The sequence below is a fragment of the Pelmatolapia mariae genome, linkage group LG10_11, assembly GCF_036321145.2.
Source record: "Pelmatolapia mariae isolate MD_Pm_ZW linkage group LG10_11, Pm_UMD_F_2, whole genome shotgun sequence".
NCBI lineage: Eukaryota > Metazoa > Chordata > Actinopteri > Cichliformes > Cichlidae > Pelmatolapia > Pelmatolapia mariae.
The window spans coordinates 17962501-17982432 of NC_086236.1; the positions used below are offsets into that span (position 1 = coordinate 17962501).

The 19932-nt window shown below is 42.9% G+C and overlaps 1 protein-coding gene across 24 annotated transcripts in view; it reads left to right on the forward strand.

Moving 5' to 3' along the window:
* The window catches only part of nbeaa (neurobeachin a), a 108026-nt gene that overhangs the window by 73126 nt on the left and 14968 nt on the right, over positions 1-19932 (forward strand). For 3 of the 24 annotated variants that reach the window (XM_063486905.1, XM_063486909.1, XM_063486912.1), the window contains exons 18-38: positions 791-899; positions 1009-1090; positions 1347-1470; positions 1600-1792; positions 2671-3357; positions 3496-3939; positions 5659-5876; positions 6054-6207; positions 6721-6744; positions 7141-7224; positions 7927-8107; positions 9536-9660; positions 9768-9836; positions 9972-10140; positions 10445-10830; positions 11241-11377; positions 13640-13794; positions 14638-14764; positions 16503-16622; positions 17529-17662; positions 18247-18308. In XM_063486905.1, the coding sequence (XP_063342975.1) occupies positions 791-899; positions 1009-1090; positions 1347-1470; positions 1600-1792; positions 2671-3357; positions 3496-3939; positions 5659-5876; positions 6054-6207; positions 6721-6744; positions 7141-7224; positions 7927-8107; positions 9536-9660; positions 9768-9836; positions 9972-10140; positions 10445-10830; positions 11241-11377; positions 13640-13794; positions 14638-14764; positions 16503-16622; positions 17529-17662; positions 18247-18308 (3784 nt within the window). The remainder of the gene's footprint in view (positions 1-790; positions 900-1008; positions 1091-1346; positions 1471-1599; positions 1793-2670; positions 3358-3495; positions 3940-5658; positions 5877-6053; positions 6208-6720; positions 6745-7140; positions 7225-7926; positions 8108-9535; positions 9661-9767; positions 9837-9971; positions 10141-10444; positions 10831-11240; positions 11378-13639; positions 13795-14637; positions 14765-16502; positions 16623-17528; positions 17663-18246; positions 18309-19932) is intronic. The other 21 variants (XM_063486918.1, XM_063486920.1, XM_063486922.1 and 18 more) reach the window with 14 other exon arrangements.

Genomic DNA, 19932 nt, shown 5'->3' on the forward strand with positions numbered 1-19932 from the left:
TTCCATTTTCCCTGCAAAATATAAAGAAATGAGGAGTAGCTCAAGACTTTTACACAGCACGGTAGTTTAATACCTGTCATAGTCATCTTCACTGCCATCCTCCATAATAGCCTGCCAGACTCGGTAACAGCTTCTTGAGTACAGTTACACTGAATCTATAGACTTGCCTTATTATGACAGCCAGGTATATAGACGATGCTTTTATTTATAAGCCATTGTGCCTCGAGTTTATTTCATATTTTTAAACAAAGTTGGAAGTTTGAGCTGTATGTCAAAACCAATTTCTCTAAATGAGAATATGTTTTTGGAAAATATTATTTAAAACGGCACAATAGTAGCTAAAGTGAGTCGTTATTTTCACTGTATAGGCGCGTGTGATTAAATTCTCCAAAGACTTTGGTCAGGAATATAAAGGCGCTTCAAGCATTATTCATTTAATTCAATTGTAAAATATACTCAGAAGTTATTCATCCCTGATTTCTGAGCCTCTCAAGTTTAAACCCTCTTATAAGCACAGTTTTTACCCACTGGCAAGGTAACTAATAAAAGTTAATCATTCACAGCCATATGAGCATTGCCCCGCTGCCTCCTACGGTGTCGTCGTATTGTTAATGCCTCTTGTTAATTTCTCTTGTTGGTATTCAATTCGTATCCTCTCTGGTCCCATCATAGCTGACAGGGCCACATGGTGCCACCTGCCAATATCAGACCGTCACCCGGTCAGTGACAATCAGTGTCAGTTTCAACTGTCATAAAGCCTTTACAAATGTGTGTGTTTGCTTCCCTGCAGGAGAAAGGTTGAGATCATGCACACACACAGCCTATTCACGCTGCTGGGAGAGAGGCTGATGATGCACACCAACACGGTCTCTATCACCACCTACAATACTCTGTATGAGGTAGGTGAATGTCAGTAAATATTACAATGGATCAGGGCTTTGGGATCTGAGTTGTTGGGATCTATGTGTTTATAATTTAATGACTGCTGTCAATCTTCTATCCGGGCAGATTCTGACTGAGCAGGTCTGCACTCAGGTGGTTCACAAACCACACCCAGACCCCGACTCCACTGTCAAGATCCAGAATCCCAGTAAGTGCATAAGCACTTCACCTCGCATCTCTGTCTCTCTGCGGTATTTGGTCTGCCAGTAATGGAGTGTTTTGTTTGTTTTGCCTTTTCTTAATGCGAGTAAACAAACAACAAAGCGTAAATTGAGAAGCTGACACTGCTGCCATCTTCCACTTCTTGATCTCATTCCAAATGCTTTAAAAATATTTGCTTCTCCTTCTCTCTCATCTTGTTCTTCTCTTACCTTTACTTGGTTTTCTCTTTACCTCACACCCAGTGATTCTGAAAGTGGTGGCCACCTTGCTGAAGAACTCCAGTCCCAGTGTGGAGCTGATGGAAGTCAGGAGACTTTTTCTTTCTGACATGATAAAACTCTTCAGTAACAGCCGTGAGAACCGCCGGTAAAAAGCACACAAATCACTGTACCTGCACTTATCCAGCCGTGTTCATTAGCTCCTCACTGTGGCTTTTATTTTGAAATCAAACTCATGCTACAGCTCATCTCACATGCTGTCTGTTTTGTGCACCAGCTGCTTGCTGCAGTGCTCCGTGTGGCAGGACTGGATGTTCTCCCTCGGATACATCAACCCCAAGAACCCAGAAGAGCAGAAAATAACCGAGATGGTGTACAACATATTTAGGATCCTTCTCTACCATGCCATCAAATACGAATGGGGAGGATGGAGGGTCTGGGTGGACACCCTTTCAATAGCACACTCCAAGGTAAGAGTGGGACATGCACAATTCAATAGCAGGTCCCAGTAGTCTTATTTCGTTTAGTACAAGTATAGCTTGTTATTTTGATTATGTTATTTCTGCTGTATTTTATTTTTGGTGGTATGGATCTGTCCTGGGACTTCCAAAGCCTTCCATGTACATACATGAACGCCAAAGACGGTGAGATTGGCAATAAGACCAAGCAAGAACAGTGAAGGTGTTAATAAAAGCAAACATGACATTAGTAAAAGTCAGAAAGTGCAAATAAAAAGGAGGAGCTGTAGTAGAGCGGAGTACAAAGTGGCTTGCAGATTGGTAACAACTGCAAGCGAGCAAATGTGAGACTGTCCAATAGGAGCCTTAGATAGGGCTTAAGCTCATGTGGGCTGCCACTGATGACAGCTGTTGTGCAGCATTGCCAGTTGGGCTTGACTTTGTTGTCTGCTGTTTGGCTACAAATGAGAAGATATTAATGGGGATTTTCCAGGTGCTGATATTCTGATTGAAGCTGCCTTATAAGCTGTACAGAAACCTAGTGATTTGAGCAGTTTGACCACTGTTATGTGTTGTTTCAACATCGTCCAGGGCCAGAATGATCCAGCATTGAGACACTTTCAGAAACTGATCACCTCCCTTTTCATTGTTCAGTGACAGAACTTTAACTCGCCCTTTTTTCTCATCTCGAGGTAAAAGTGAGGGGGCATTATGGATAATGGTCTAATGGCCCAGGAAGGCTAGTGTCCCAGTTTTATCCATCTGCACTTTGGTGCAAATGATCTATGAGTCTCCTTTGGACTACCGGGTGGTTATTGATGTGAAGATTCACTTTTGTTAGTGCTTGTGTGCCGATAACATTACCAGTTATAATCTACCATCTGTCACAGGTGACCTATGAAGCCCATAAGGAGTATTTGGCGAAGATGTATGAGGAGTACCAGCGACAGGAGGAGGAAAACATGAAGAAGGGAAAGAAAGGCTCAGTTTCCACCATCTCCGGCCTCTCTGCCACACCTGCGCCTGTCGTCAATGGCAACTTGGAGCTCGATGACAACTCCCAGACGCAGACACCTGAGAGTGAGGCGGAGTACAGCGAGGGGGCCGGCGCAGACTCGCGCAACCTCCTCGCAGAAGGTGCGGTGAAAAGACCTAACGGAGAAGCACTGACCCCTGGGGAGCAAAGTGCAGGTCCAGGCGTGAGAGTGGAGGTCCATGACCTTCTTGTAGACATTAAAGCAGAGAAAGTAGAAGCCACGGAAGTAAAGCTGGATGACCTGGACCTGTCTCCTGAAGGTCTTGGTGGAAGTGTAGGTGGAGGAGGTGGGGGAGGAATGGAAAATGGACCTCTGGTTGAGGTAGATTCTCTCTTGGACAGTGCTTATTGCAGTGTGGTTCAGAACCTAAATGGGAATCTGGCGCCTAAAGATGACACATCTGGTTCGGGGGTTGGCATGGGGACAAACCTCGGGCTTTCAGGAGTCAGCCTGGATGATGATGGGAACATGGGTCCCCTCATCACATTGGCCGATGAGAAAGACAGTGTCCCGAGCAACAACGGATTTCTCTTCAGTAAGGTAGGATTAGTATTACTGTGCTGCTTTTTATCCTTCTTAGTCCTTTTTACTCTCCCAAATAATGTTTCTAAGTTTCTAAGTTTTCCTCAAACCTGAAGGTGTACTGTTTTTCCATTTTTCCCCATTCATCCCTTCCAGGTTGATGAGAAGTTGCTTCCAGCTTTGGCAGCCACAGACCCCCTCGTACTGCCCAGTCCAGACCAGCCCACTCCATCCGGCCCAGCCCCAGCTCACTCCACCACCAGCGCCAGTGATGACCTCAGCCTGCTGGCCCACATGACCAGCTGCGGCTCTGATTTAACACAGACCCAAAGCCACACTACCGGGGAACTTCCAGAGGACGGGCCCTTCAAGATCCAAAGCCCTCTTGCTGACATCAGCTCAATTGCTGAGGCTGAGAGCCAGACCCAGGGAACCTCTAGACCAGATTTCCCAGAGGGAGAGGGCACAGCCGGTGCAGACGGAGAGACTGCAGGGCTTAAGACTGGAGGAGATACAGCCAGCACCACCTCTGACACAGAGAGGTCAGATGATGGGAAAGACAAGGACACAAAGAAGATCCAAACTACTGCAACCACTCAGGTGTGTTTAAGTGTGTTCAGCTGGTTAAGAGGGAGCTCCTCACATGTTGTGTACACACTGGTCAGCAAATAAACTAAGTAACTCTGCCATGAGGTATTATCCTGCACATATGAGTGATTTTTTTATTTTCTTGGCTGTATTTATCAAAATGTTTAAAAAAGTATCATGTGAATGCATTAAAATAAAAATAGAAAAAAGTGTGTAATCATCCTTAAAAATCGCATTAATACCTATTGTCTTTCATCTAATACCTCATGACTCTCAAGTGGCTGCAGTGTAGGGCTGCCACAAACGATTATTTTGATAGTCGACTAGTCACCGATTATTTTTGCGATTAGTCGACTAATCAGATCATGCATCCATTGGACGTACAGCTTATTGCACCAGCATGCATCTGCTCTTATATAACTATCATTAGCTTACAGCTTTAAGTGTTTAAAGTATGTGCTAACTAAAAATAAAGAATAAATTTTAATGAAATCTGCAGATTGTTTCGGTGCAGTTTAATAAACTCCTTGCTATCTAAAATATAACGGGACACCGGAGTATATTCTCGAGCATCTCACACTTCTGATAACCAGTTGTCTGCTTGACATTTATTCAGCTGTGTAAAAACTATAACTTTAATCTCAGGCAAACCGATTTACTCAGGAACAAATAAAATACTAAAAAAAGCCAAACAATAACATTTTTAAGTTATCTAAGTGACTTATGTATGTTTAACCTGAGTAGCGAAAGACGGCGGTGGGTTTGAAAACCATTTGCCGGTGTTCTCACGGGCTCTAGTGAGCCTTTCCCCCGGCTAGCTATCGAGCTAGTGGTTAACGGACGTCTCCGAAAACGTCGGAGCGCTTTTGAAAATATGTGGTGTCTTGATAAACTGAGCAGATATTTGAGGTTTACACAGCTACATTCTCGCCTGAAAATATGTTAAACGTTTATTTTGTAACCCAGAAAGAATAATAAGAGTAATATTAAAACTAACTAGCTGCCGCCATTGTTGGAAACTGAGCTGGGCTGCGCTATGAATTCTGGGACAGAGCTACTTCTTCTTCTTCGGGGTTTAACGGCAGCTGGCATCCTTGTACATGCAGTGCTGCCATCTTCTGTTTCAGTCCGTTATTACACTCTTAAATCCTACTACTTATTCCTGCGTCTTTTGTGATCTTACAAAGCTTCAAACGACACGTCGACTATTAAATCAGTCGTCGACGATTTTGATAGTCGACGTAATCGTGACTAGTCGACTAATCGTGGCAGCCCTACTGCAGTGCCTCATTATTTTACCCTTGCTTGTTGGAATTTTGTGTAATAAAATCACAGAAAGCTGGGGAAAGTGCTTTTTCACCTCCCCCACTGAGATTTATCCTCTCAGTTTAAGGACTGAACAAGTGAGCCACTGGTCACAAGCCTGCCTCTCTACCCTGTCCAATGTGATTTGTGTTGTGATTAAAATAAACAGTTCAGCAGCAGCCCTGTTTTCCCGGCCAAAAAGCTGAGAAGCTGCCCACACACGAGCTAAGTTTCAGCAACCGATCAGTGAATGCACAATGAGAGTCTTCTGTGTTTTTTTTTTTTTTTTTTTTTTTTTTTTTTGGGGGGGGGGGGGGTTCCTGTGGTTTTGACACCTTAAATGAAATTGAATTTCATCGATGTGTGTATGCCAAGTCTTATATTAGACCAAATAAGCTTCACTTGCTTATTCAACAACTGTTACAGGCCCTCCACGGTCGCACTGCAGCCCAGTTGGAGAGGGACCTACGCGTTGATTTGGGTTTCAGGGGTATGCCCATGACGGAGGAGCAGCGGCGTCAGTTCAGCCCAGGCCCGCGCACGACCATGTTCCGAATCCCAGAATTCAAGTGGTCTCCAATGCACCAGAGGTTGCTCACTGACCTGCTGTTTGCCCTGGAGACAGATGTGCATGTGTGGAGGAGGTGAGTTCGATGCTGTGTTTGCCAAGTGTGTGTTAGTTGACCATTTTTAGTCATTTTATGCCTCGTTTTAAATAAACTGATTATGCTAAAGATCTGATTCATGTGACAGCTATATTGTGTTTTCCTGTTAAAAACTACGTCTTGCTTTCAAACTGTTTGCATTTTATCCTCTTCCAGCCACTCCACGAAGTCGGTGATGGACTTTGTGAACAGCAATGAAAACATCATCTTCGTCCACAACACGATCCACCTCATTTCTCAGATGGTGGACAACATCATCATTGCCTGTGGTGGCATTCTGCCTCTCCTATCTGCTGCCACCTCCCCTTCTGTAAGTGGCTCTACTGCACCCCTCTGTGGTAGGAGGGAAAACTGCAGGTCGACAGCTCTTTCACAGGCCTGTTACTCGAGCGTTAAAGCCCACACACACTTTAAAGAAGCCCCTAAACCTGATTTTTTTTTTTTTTTTTTTGTGAGTATGTGTGTGGGTTTTTTGTTCCCCTTGCAGCACAGATCTTGTGTGCCTTGATATGGTTATTTCCCTGAATTAACCTATAAAATCACAGTAGACAAAATTTAAAAAAAGACCTATACTACACAGTTGAATGTTGTACTCTAAAACGAATTAAACTCCCAATTAAACCAGTATGTGCAACTGTCAACCTAACACTTCTTAACAATATTTTGTTCTAATCCCTTCAATTAACCGTTTTCGTTAGCTTGATAGCCTATTGTTTTAAGCGTTTTTGCATTTTAACCTTTCTTTTCCTCTCTGTGTTACATGTGTTTTGTGTATTTTCTTGTCTTTTTTTTCTCTCTGTTTTTGTCTGTTTTGCATGTGCAGAATTCTAAGAGTAGTGCCAACACTGTAAGTTTGCAGTTTCTTCCTCTTTTTCTATTCTACTAATATTTAGCTCTGGTTTATTAACCATTGTGACTGACACTAACCCTTGCTTGTCTGACATCCATAGTGTTTCTGCGTGTTGTGCTCCTCTGCTGCTTACCTTATATTGTTTAAATCTATTGATTTCTTAGCCTCTGTTCATAAAGATTAAGTATGTTAACCCAGTTAGAATACTATGTGAATATAGGGGGTGAAAAAGCCTAAAAAGCCACAGGGTGGATCAATAAGAAACAAAAGGGAGAAGATTATTTGGGGGGTATATAGTCTGCTTATATATATTTTATGAGAGAGAGAGAGTATTTCCAAACGTCCTTGGGGGTTGCATCTGCTAAGCCTGTCCCATTTGTATCAACGCTAAAGAAGGCAGGAGGAGCCGGACCCCAGAGGGGGTCAAAGGGAGAGGAGGTGACCCCTGTTCCTGGGGGAGGAGGCGCAGGGGGAGAGGTGCGTAAAGAGCATCATCACCAGAAGAGCTAAGAGCACCAACCCAAGCCCTTCTGTCTTCACCTTGTGTGTCTGTTATCCCCCAAAATGTCTGTGCTCACTTGCTCTGATGAGCCACCAGATGCTTGCGCTGTCAGCTCTCCACAGCCCTGCACGTCCTGCTTACTGAAGCAGAGACACAGAAAACTACACCACTTGGTTTTGACCCCTGCAATGCTGCCTTCAGATTTTCAATGTAGTCGCACCACAGTTTGATAAATCAAGGGGCCCATAAGATATTCAAGGCTAGCCCAAGTGTGTCCACAGTACTGCTGTTAATGCTAAAAACCCACACTGTCTTTGCCACAACCCCACTGTCACCATTATATGTGTGTCACCAAGCTGTACTTTGTGTTTTGTAGAACACCTCATGTTGCCAAACGTCATCATTATAAGTATGTTTTTCACTAAACCAGCATGACACTCAAGGTTGCCCTCCGTGTTTGTTGTGCAACGACCAGCCATGACTGTTTTGGTCCTGCTCATTGCAAGGCCTGACTGCATATTTTCTAAAGGTTTCTTCTGTTCTTTGTAAAATAATAAGATAACTCTGGATTTCTTCATCCCCCCCTAACTTCTGAGAGCATCCAGTGCGTTGTGTTTAAGTGCCAGTTTTTCACTAAATAACTGGCGAGCACGTGTTGTGTTTTCCCTCTTTCGCAGACGGAGTTGGAGAACATCGAGGCGACGCAGGGGATGTCTTCAGAGACGGCCGTCACTTTCCTCTCTCGTCTCATGGCCATGGTGGACGTGCTGGTGTTTGCCAGCTCCCTCAACTTCAGTGAGATTGAAGCGGAGAAGAACATGTCGTCAGGAGGGCTGATGAGGCAGTGCCTCCGCCTCGGTGCGTGCTAGTTAAATCTCTTCAGTGTTTGTAAAATGTTTAGATGAGCTGATTCTGAGTTGAGACCAGCAGTTCTCAACTACGAGGGCCGCAGGAAGAAGTGCAGGAGGAGCATGGGTGAACAGGTCAAGCTAAATTATAAGGCAGCTGTTGTGTTTTGGCAACTATCAGCTTCTGAAGCCTATATGCCAAAAAAACAAAAACAAACTGCTTCATGGCCTTGTTGCATACCACTGGAACTGAAAGTTACTTATGTCAGCATTAAGATTACTGAACAGTTTTCAAATTAAATGTGTAGTTTTAAAGTTAAACATGTGAAAATATGCCAGTTTTTATTTCCCTGAGGTTTAAAATGCTTTTTTGTTTATCGCTATTGGAATAAGTATTTTTAAATTATACAGATATACTGTAGATAAGTCCATCCATTTTTATCTGCTTAGCCAATTCAGGTTTTGGGGAATTGGAGGCACCTTGGGTAGAGAGCTTAGAAAGAGAGATGGACAACCACTGGAGATTTGAAAATAAAAATTAAAAAAAAAAAAACAAATTCATTTTCTGCTAATTGGCAAAATAGCTGCAACAAGCTTTCATTCCAAAATAATTGTTGATTCCCTTTACACCATCTTGGAGGCAGTCCTGGCTAACTCTTGCTAATAATTGGCTGTCTCTGGTCTGGACCACCTTTTTATCATTTAGCAGCTTGTGACAAATCCCAGGTCTCAATCCCAGATGACCCCCATTTTTCACAAGCTGGCTCAAGCTGACTAACAAGGAATCCATGCAAGAGGTTTACGTAAATAAAACATTCATTAGAGAGAAAACAAACATGAACTTGAGTGGAAAACCCAGGTGAGCTGCTTTAGCCGGTGAAAGCAGGCCACGACCGCCTCCAACACAGTAGGAGGTTCATCACAGTGTGCTTCCAGTGGATCCAGATTACTTATATTTAATCTCTGAGTCTTTCTGTCGCTGTACCTTTCTAAGGAGGAAAGATGGAAGGCAGTTCCTCAGTTTGAGAGCTCCAGTGATTGGTTAATTAGCTGATTATTGACTTATTCTGTGTTTTATAATCAAGTAGTTTTTCCTCACAGAAATATTTGATTGCTGGCATAGTATGATCAGTTTACTTAATTTCTGTTCTTTTGTAAGTGGAGTATTTCTAGGATGACCTTACATTTCTGCTACACCATAATGTAATGTAATTTCTGATGTAGGGCAGAGAAATGATCACATCACAAAATAAAAATCTTTCTTTGTTTGTAATGTATGGGTGCATGTATGTGTGCTTTAAATAAATGCTTATACACGCTGCAGTCACGACATGCATGACTTCAGGACGTCCCCTGTTTGTTTTTTCTTGAAATGTAAAAGCAGACTCCATTACACTATACTTACCTGTTTTTTCCTCTACCTCTCCGTCTCGTTCAGTATGTTGTGTGGCGGTTAGGAACTGCCTGGAGTGCAGGCAGAGACAGAGAGATCGGAGTTGCAAGTCCTCCTTAACCAGCAGCAAGTCACAGGACAGCCTCCACAGTGCCTCCACCGCCAGCAAGGTAGCACACGCATGAATCGAGGACTCATTCAGCAACACCTAAAACTGTCACAGAAACATGCATATGTATGACACGCCACCTTTTGATATCCTGTCTTCCATATTTAGCAGGATCCAGACAGACTTCTCCAGGATGTAGACATTAATCGTCTCCGAGCTGTGGTTTTCAGAGATGTGGTAAGCGTGCGGGTGTATTTTTGGTATATACAGTATTCGTCTGGTTATAGATACAAGGAGCAAAAAAAAAAAAAAAAAGATGCTTGAGTGTTTCTCTGCTGAATAACTTTGTGTGCGTGTGTTGTTTTGCTGCAGGATGACAGTAAGCAGGCTCAGTTTCTGGCGCTGGCAGTTGTTTACTTTATCTCAGTTCTCATGGTTTCGAAGTACCGGGACATTTTGGAACCCCAGCGAGAGATTGGCAGATCTACCAGCTTATCCGGGAGAAGCATCCGCCACGAGATTAACTCCCCAACCAGTACAGGTGACCTTTGTTTTTCTTTTGCTCCATTATCCTCCACATGTAAGCATGGTTTTGGATGTTTGCATTGTTTGACCAAACAATGATACTGATAAGAAGAATCAATATGACACCAATAAAATAAAAAAAAGAGAAAATAAGGGTGTTACTTAAAAAATGCTTTAAAGCAGTAATTTTTTTTTAGTTGAACATCAAAGGTCAGTATGTTGTGGAATTTCTTGTTAATCCAATCTGCACTGAGAAAATATACTTCTTTAATTGTATCAGTGTTTATCTTTAAAAAAAAAAATCTTCCAAATTTCTCCAGAACATCCATCCACAGCCTTCTCCGACCGCGACAAACAGACCCCCACCCCTGTGGATGACTCCCCACGTGCCGGCCTTCCACACACAGACTCGGGCATTGGAGAAGAGGGCCATGTGAGCGGATCGCTAAACGGTTCGGAGATGGGTCTTGGACTCGGGCTCGGCCTGGTGGGGAGAGAGACGGATAAAGACAGAGACAGAGACATCGGAGGAGGAAGTGGGGGAGGAGGCACAGATCTGTTATGCAGTCTGTCATCTGATGTTAGAAGGTCACAGGAGAGCCTTTTGGATTCTCCCCATAACCCCGGCTCCACCCCCAACGCTAGTCAAGCCCCGCCTTCATCTATCTCCAGCATCAGTCAAACAAACAAAGGCATCAATGTCAAGGTGGGCATGTGATTCCAGCATCCACATGAGCCTAATTCGGGGAAAACAATAGTCAGCACGTATCTTTAGATCTCTCAGTTGTAGTTTCTTTAAATATTTGAAAGTCACTGTGTTTTATTTTAACTAATAGAAATCTGGTTTAATGCAGTCAAAATGTATGTATCCATTTCTGTTTACCCTATACTGTAGAGGTCACGTGAATTTTCTATTACTTTTATCGCCTGTATTTGTAGCTGGTTGATTACCTGAGGTTAGATGCTCCTTTCAGTGAGCTTATGTGTGATTAGAACATACTCACCTTTCCATGTTAGATAAAAGAACAAAATAAAGCCACCATTCAAAGTAAAATTTAGTGATACGCCTCATAAGTATCGTGTTCTGTCTCTCGTTCGCTGCTCTTGGGAATGCAGGAAATCCTGAAGAGCCTGGTGGCAGCTCCCGTTGATGGAGGGGACTTGGGACAGGAGTCTGGGCCAACTCCCTATCACCCAGACCCTGCCTTGAAGACGCACCCTATGCTACCCATGCAGTTCCACTCCTTCGACAGGTCAGTCCCAGTTTTTGGACCTACGTGGGGCGTAAAACAAGCAGAGGTATTAGCTTCGGTGCAGCCTGACACATCCATCAGTTAACCGATTTTGGGTACAGAGACGTATTGTTTAGTGTAGTGCTGTTTGTCAAGTTGCTTTGTACCAGTTTTAGAAAAACAGTGGGTGCAGAAACTGATCGTTGCCTCATATGTGGATAATTCTCACTTTGAACAAAGTTCTTTTGATGGTAACATTTACAAATACACACATTGTGCTCCCCTGCCAGCAGTCTGTGATATGTTTTGTTTGATGGTGACTACAATGGCACAAAGACAAGAAAGGCAAATGCAGCTGAGTGGTTTGAGTAAAATGGATGCATTAGTTTGAAAATTCAGTTTAAAAAAAAACCCCCAGTAATGTTAATTTTTGTTTATCAGCAGTGATAGCAGGACAGTTTGGATTATAGATTTAGATACTTGGACACGATGGTGCATGAGAAGTTTAAAAAAAGGTTTCAGTTTTTTTGCTGACGACATGCTGATATCTCCTGTACAGAAACAATAAACAATCACATCTGTATTATTAGTAGTTTTGAAATGCATGCTCGCCCTTTCACAGTTTTGACTGTTATGTTGACATTTTTGGAAGATTAATCAGATCTCTCTCTGTATCTCTGCACAAAAGAAAGACCTGCACTTGTTTAAAAAAAATAAAAAGCATGTTCGCAATAGTTTTACCTTTCTTTGACATTTAAAATAGTCTCTAGTATTGCTGCTAAGCTCCCAGTAGTCTCTACATCTGAAAAATAAATGTCCTTGTTGCTCCTGATTTTTGTCAGCTGTTTTGAATAAAAAGCAGAAATTACTCTTTGAGAGGACGTCTCGATATCTTTGGGGACATTACTGGGCCCTGAAATTCACTGGTAGTAAAAGGAATGTGGAAAAAATGTAACGATGATGATTCATAGGTAGAAAAATTGAGTTTGCTAAAAGAAAGTTTTCTGTTTCTTAGGTCAGTTAATACATTAATTAAATTAAGAAACAGTAGTTTCTACATTGAAAGACCCCTCCCTGAGCCTGCTTATGCTGGAGTTTTCTTCCTGTTAAAAGGGAGTTTTTCCTTCCCACTGTCGCCAAAGTGCCTGCTCATAGTGGGTCATATGATTGTTGGGTTTTTTTCTCTGTATGTATTATTATAGGGCAGGGGTGGGCAACCTCAGGCATAGAGGGCTGGTGCCCTGCAGGTTTTAGATCCTTGATCCAACACAGCTGATTTAAATGACTAAATTACCTCTTCAACATGTCTTGAAGTTCTCCAGAGACCTGGTAATGACCTAATCATTTGATTCAGATGTGTTGACCCAGGGTGATATCTAAAACCTGCAGGACACCGGCCCTCGAGGCCTGGAGTTGCCCACCCCCGTTGTAGGGTCTGCCTTACGATATAAAGCACCTTGAAGCGACTGTTGTTGTGATTTGGCGCTATATAAATACAATTGAATTGAATTGATGTTTGCACATCTGTCTGAAGAAGAACTTACCCCTTGAAAGCCTAATAGGAAGAAGTTAGTGAGGGTGGTCTACCCTTGGAAAAACTCAGAAACTATTCTAATGGTTGTCAAACCACAACTTGATTGATATATACTGAGGTGTCAAAACTCATCATTAGTGTTACAAAGGACGTTTTCAAATGTCATCTTCGTGGGGAAAAGAGTTTATTCTATTCTATTTTATTTATTTGGTGCTATATCATACAGTAAAACCCAGTGAATTGACAGTCTGACCAAGCACTAGGTGACAGTGGGGAGGAAGAACTCCCGTTCAACAGCAAGAGACCTCCAACAGAACCGGGCTTAGTGAAGGACAGCCATCTGACATGACTGGTTGGGGTTTAGGATGGAGACAAAACAGAAAAGAGGATCATAGAGAAATGGCAAACAGCAAATGGGATGCACCACATCGCATGCAGTGGTCGTATACGCATACATGGAGAATTAAGAGGGTAGTGAAAGTGAAGCACTCAGAGCGTCATGGGATGTCCCTCAACAGTCTAAGCATATAGAAGCTTAACTTAGAGATGATTCAAGGTCACCTGACCTACAGGCTTTATTAGAAAGTTTTAAGATAAGTCTTGAAAATGGAAAAGGTGTATGTCTCCTGAACTATCTCTCACTGTACTTTTACAATAAGCCTATTTCTAGGTCTAGACGTAACAAATGCATGGATTTGTTTTTAAGCATCACATGTTTGCCTGATGCCTTTATGTCTCGTCTTTCACAGGAGTGTCGTGGTTCCAGTCAAAAAGCCTCCACCCGGCAGCCTGTCGGTCAACACTGTGGGCACACCAACCACTAGCGGAGGAGCCTCAGCTGGCAGCACGCCCAACATTTTTGCTGCTGCAACAGCAACACCCAAGAGCATGATCAACACTACAGGTGGGAGAGAACACACAGCTGTAGCGCACGCTTAACCCACCCATGTCTTTTTGAACCTATTCATGTAATTTCGACGTGCATATATTCGATATTTTACTCATAAAGACTTTTGCCCAGTTGGTAGTGTGTGTGCTAAAGGAGATGGAGCACACAGAGAACTGCAGCATGACAAAGGTGTTTGTGTAAAAGGCCTCAAGCAGCTCAGAAACCGCTCAATCAAGCAGGGTTGAATTTCTTCTTTTGTTACAAAAAGTCTTTGAAGCTTCACGCTTTTGTCCTTTAACAGGCAGAGCAAACTAAACCAGCAGATCCTTTCAGGGTTAGTTTTAGCTTGTATATGAGGGCGGATGAAGGAAGTTGCAGACTGCACAGCAACTATAAGATACCTCTCTTATGGTGGATGTTGCACATATGGCTTATATTTAATACTGAATGCAGGAAAAACAGAGAGATATTGTCTATTAGATGATCCTTGACCCAAATTTAGGATAACAACATGAGAATCAAAAGACACATCAGCAGACTTGCAGATCATCCTTTCCGAGTAGAATCATGCTCAGCAGATCCATTGCAGCAGAGTGGATTTCTATTTGAGGCTTTGTCAGCCTGTCAGACATATTGTACTTTATCATACATGCATAATGGAGAAGGAAGGGATTTGTTCTCTGGAATGGATTCTGTATATTGATTGAAAAGCTTTTTTCTCAAACCGGGGCCATTACCAAAAGGACAAGCAGCAGCATGTCCAGTTCCTTTATTACTACCATTACTGTTAACTTCATACTAATCTTGGTTCTTGTTACTATCGTGTTTTTACTTTTTATCATTTTCCCTCCTGTCCAGGTGCCGCAGATTCGGCCTCCTCATCCTCATCTTCCTCTTCATCTTTTGTCAATGGTGCAACTAGTAAGAATCTGCCAGCGGTGCAGACAGTGGCACCCATGCCAGAAGACACCATGGAGAATATGAGGTCAGAACTCTCGCCATCATACAGCCTTTGGCCATTTCATTTCATTGGTTCAGTTCCATCCTACTTTATTTTGTCCCCCTGTCTCCGGCTTTTGTTTTTTATGTTAAACTGTCTTTTTTCCTGCCTCATTCCTGTCCCTTCATCCTCCCTAAAGATTTTTCACTTCACTTACACGTTCATTACAGGATTATAGGGTAAGATAAAGTTTTTTCTGGACTGATGTGGCTGTGGACATTTTTATTAGGCTCATGTAAAACACACCACATTTGACATGCTAAACTAATCAACCACAAAAGACGGGTTCAGGTATCGTTCTATCAGCTAATATCAGCTAATATTAATCATCTTCTAGCAACACATATTATATGTTGTCATGCACACGTACCCCTGACACTTCTCACTTACTCTACAGTATGATGCTCATCACCTCTGATATGAAAACTTTGTATGAAAACGTCACCACTTACTAATTAAGACCGTTAATGTCTTAAGCTCAACAGTCTTTTTTTTGTATTTGTAAACATGTAAATGAACTTGTCATTAACAAAAATCTGTTTTGTCTTCAGACTTTATAGGTGTCACTAAAAAAATTATGATCATCTGCAATATGAGGTCTTTACTAATTACCAGTTAGCATAATTAGCAGTATTCCTTTACCATTGTAGGAGTTTGCACTGTAACATTTTTGTTATACTCTACTTAGACATGTTAGCAGATACAGTCATGTGTAAAAGCAAGTTTTCGCAGGAATCTGTGCAGTTCTGTGAAAAAAACTAAGTACACCTTTACGGAATTAAGAAGGTAAGTAGCAGCCAGGTGCTGCTAATCGAATGCACCTGATTAATTGATCATCGGCACGTGTGAGCATCTCTATAAAAGCAGATGTTTTGGCAGTTTGCTGCTCTGGAGCATTCAGGTGTGTTTAAGCACAATGACACAATCTTCCCCAAGTTTACTCCAACGTCAGACTGTGCAGTGCTTAGAAAAACTGCAAAAAACTCAAGAACTACATCTCAGACTCCACATAGTAACACTGCTTAGGTTTGCAAAGCTGCACAGCTGAACAAACCACATCGAGACCAAGTGGAGATGTTTAGCTGTAATGCACAGCACCATGTTTGTCAGCACGGTGGTGGAGGGGTGGTGATGTTGGCTTGTTTTTCAGCCAAAGAACCTGGGTCTCCCCTGAGCTCCTTTTGTTATACCAAAGTATTTTAGAGTAAAATGCGAGGCCATCTGTCTGTCAGATAAAGCTTGGCCCAAATTGGGTCATGCAGCAGGGCAATGATCCTGAGCACAGCAGCAAATCTACAACAGAATGGCTGAAAAAGAAAATAATCAAAGCGTAGCAATAATCCAGTCAAAGTTCAGACCTCAACCTGATTAAATGTGGCGGGCCCTCAAGAGAGCTGTGCATTAATGAATGCCTGAAATCTTCAATGAACTCAAGCAGTGCTGTAAAGAAGAGTGGGCCCAAATCCCCACACAGCGATGCAAGAGACTGATAAGGAAATCAGGAAATCATTACTTTGCTCTGTAAGGTGAATCGTGGGGTTTAGTTTCGCAGGTTTTTCACAGGACTCCATATAGTTGTGTAAAAAGTTTTTTTCACATGACTGCACATGTTCTTCTAAAAGTGTACACACACAGGAGTGGGTGGGTGCGTGTGCATGTCTCCCTTAATCAGTGCGCATGTCTGCACGTGTGTTTTTATGTGTGTGTGTGGTTTGTATTGCAGTGCCTATTGTGAGGTGGCGCAGTGTGCGCTGCGCAGCGGTCAGACGCCCCCTGAGCTCAAGTCTTTTAGCTCTCTGGCTGGCTTCCAGGCAGCCCCCCGAGATGCAGGACAGTGTTTTAGGCAAGGAGATACTCGTCCTGTCCCCATGCCCCTCCCTCTGCCCCTCCTCCACCACACACCCTCTGCCACGCCCAACCACTACTAAATGTTCCCAGAATGCCATGCAAGAAAGGGCCGACTTCCTCAACAGCTTCAACAATTTTTCAGTAGCAGAGTCAACTCTGTCATTTCTGGCATGGTCATCTCCTCACACTAACCCCAAACTCCAGGCCAGACCTGAGTCGAGATGCTTGTTTTAACCTTCACCGCAGCTTTCGCAAATCATCTGGTTCTCCGAGCAGGTTAAAACAAAACCACAATTGGTAGATTAGCGACCCAGGTCTGTTTCAGAGATCGCATTACCTACAAAGCCAGGAATATAAACTTCACTGCCATCGCGGCTCCATAATTGAGTCTGCTGCTTTGTACTCTTCATGTCTCAATTTCTAAAGAATGGAAAAGCATTTAAAATGCAGCTGTACACACATAAAGACGCAGTATACCATTCAAGAGACAAGTTTGGCAGTTTTTCAGGTTCAGTTTTTATTACACTTTAACCTTCACTCATCCCACAGTGCTAAGCTGACCGGCTAACAATTATCCTTTCTAACTCATCTTTTTCCTAGTAATACTAATACAGACATACTGCTTCCATACCAGACCATCGTTTTTTTCTACATTCTGTGTCCGACTCGCACTTTTTTCTATTTCGTTCACCTGCTTTTTCTCTTCTCCTGTGTCCTGTGCCTCCCTTCCTTGTTCTCACGTGTCTCCACATATTTCTTTCATTCACATTTGTCCCTTCTCGCCTACTGTATATCCCCTGAGATTTTTCCTCAAATGCTCTTGTACCCTCATCTGTATGTTGCTCATGTTATCGGCACGCCTATCGTTTTCATCCTTGTCTCTCGATTATCTCCGCCACAGTATCACCACAAAGCTGGAGCGCGCTTTGGAGAAGGTGGCCCCTTTGCTCAGGGAGATATTTGTGGACTTTGCTCCGTTCCTGTCCAGGACGCTGCTGGGTAGCCATGGGCAGGAGCTGCTCATAGAAGGTACAGGTGCTGTACACGGCTCCTTTTTCTCTAACTGGCGTCTCTCTGTGGAGTCTCCTCATTCACTGTCCCTCACAGTAATGTTTGTGTGTGCGAGACAGAGTGAGATCGAAAAAGAGTGAGTGGAGGGGTTGAGAACGAGGTGATGAGTGAGTGTGTGTGTGTCTTTGAGCTGGCTGCTTCACCCATTCGTCAAGCAGGTAGGATTTTGCACTGTTTCTATTCAGCTAGCTAGATGTGTCAATATTTTTAGATAAGATTATGCCAGTTTTAGCGTTACGGGTGTTAGAGATTGTACTAAATGCGTTGCAGTCCTGCCTCTGCTCACCTGCTTCCTGGTGTCCCTCATCTTTTTCTCCACCGTTTGTTCTTGTCTTTTCTGTGGCATGCTTTTTTTAAACTTGTCTACGATGATTGTGCACAGCAGCAGAAACCGCTGACACTACAGTGTCTTCTTTGATGATATTTTTGTATCTTGCAGTTGTGTGTGTGTGTGTGTGTGTGTGTGTGTGTGTGCGTGTGCGTGCGTGCGTGTGTCACAGAGAATAAAAGAGAGGCTCCTGACTGTGTTGTATGTGTCTGTGCCACAGGTCTGGTCTGTATGAAGTCTAGCACGTCTGTGGTGGAGCTCGTAATGCTGCTCTGTTCTCAGGTTGGTAACTTCTCACCTCTCCTCTCTGTTTCTTGATGAAATGTCCTCACACTTCCAATCAGTTTTGTCAAAACCTGACGTGCCTAAGTGTTTTTGAAAGGTTTTGTTTTTTCGGGTGGGGGGGGGGTTAGAGCACACAGGAAGCTTCAGAGTTATTGATCTGCCCTCTGAGGCAGGGACGACTGTGTAATAAGCGCATTGCAGATGTAATCTAATATCACAGCATAGTTATACCCTCAATAATAATAAGATCAGGGCTAGAATTGTGATATATGCAAGATTTAAGTTTTACATAAAAACACATTATATCACAGACGTTACATCTTAATTCGTTTTGTCTGGCTCATTTATCCGTCTGCTATCACAGTAAGCCAGTAAGCTCAGTTTTCTTCAATAAAACTCCGTAAAACTCAAAGCGTGAGTGACACTTACCTTCACAGAGCCTTTCACAAGTGGAACCTGTCACCAGCTTTGCTTTTCTTTTAAGTTGTAAAGTTTCTCAAAGCGCTCTTGTTCTTGGAGGCGTTCATTTCCATCCTCTCGCTCTCCATTTTCTTCATCTTTACCTCTATGTCATCTTCTCTCTCGCCTTTTGTCCTCTTACATCTTCAGCCGTGGTCATTTTTAAATCGGTGTTTCAGGAGCAACTGCTTTCATCTCGTACCACTCTCCACACTGCCCTTCTCTTTACCACTCCCTTTTCTTTTCCTCTCTGTTCCACTTCTGGGTGACTGCTCGTCAGCATGTATAGTATTACCATTGGCTCCGGCCTTGTCTGCCATTAGAGACCCGGGAGAGCAAACCCTAGCTCAGAAATCGATCCTCCGGATGGGGGGATGTAACAGGAGATAGTCCCACGTGTCCTTCACAGCCTTAAGAGCCAGTGGAGCTAATGGAGGTCTGATAGTTTGAGGCTTTCAGCAGCACTCTTACCCTTCTCCACTCTCCATTCTCTCACAGACAGGAGCATTTTCACTTGTTTCTTTCATCTTTCCTTTGATCAGTGTTGCACTACTGTGCACTTTTCACACAGTCAGTGGTAAATGATGAAACTGTTTATGTCCTCTGAAATAAAGCTTTTTTAAAATCTTTTTTGTTTTTTTTAAAGCCTTTTACGTGTTGATCAGCACGACAGCCGGCTTAGCTCGTCCAGTCAGGGTCTGATGATGTAACAGCATTTACTGTGAAAGAATGAACAAATGTGTGACCAATTAAAGGAAAGCCCTGATATAACAAATGCAGATGCTTCCACACAGGTTCACTGCAGTACTGTGTATTAATAATCAATGGTTTCTGGCATGTATTAAAAAGCCAAGAAGGCATAGTTGTTGTTTTTTTAATCAGCATCATAGAAGATAAGTGGCTTTGAAGGAGGAATCATAGTTTAAAAGGATGGCCTGGATGATTTTAGATTAGTGGGAAAATACTTCAGTATTATTGGTTGAAAACTGTGATTACCAACACATATTTTATCACTGTGATGCTGGAGCATTAGGTTGATGTTTAATGAAAACAAGAAGGCCAAGAAAGCAGGACATTTGTGTTGTCATGGTTTGAGGAAATGCTGACTGCAGATCAGTTTTGTCCTGTATTGAAACTTCTCTATACTGATGAGAGAGATCCT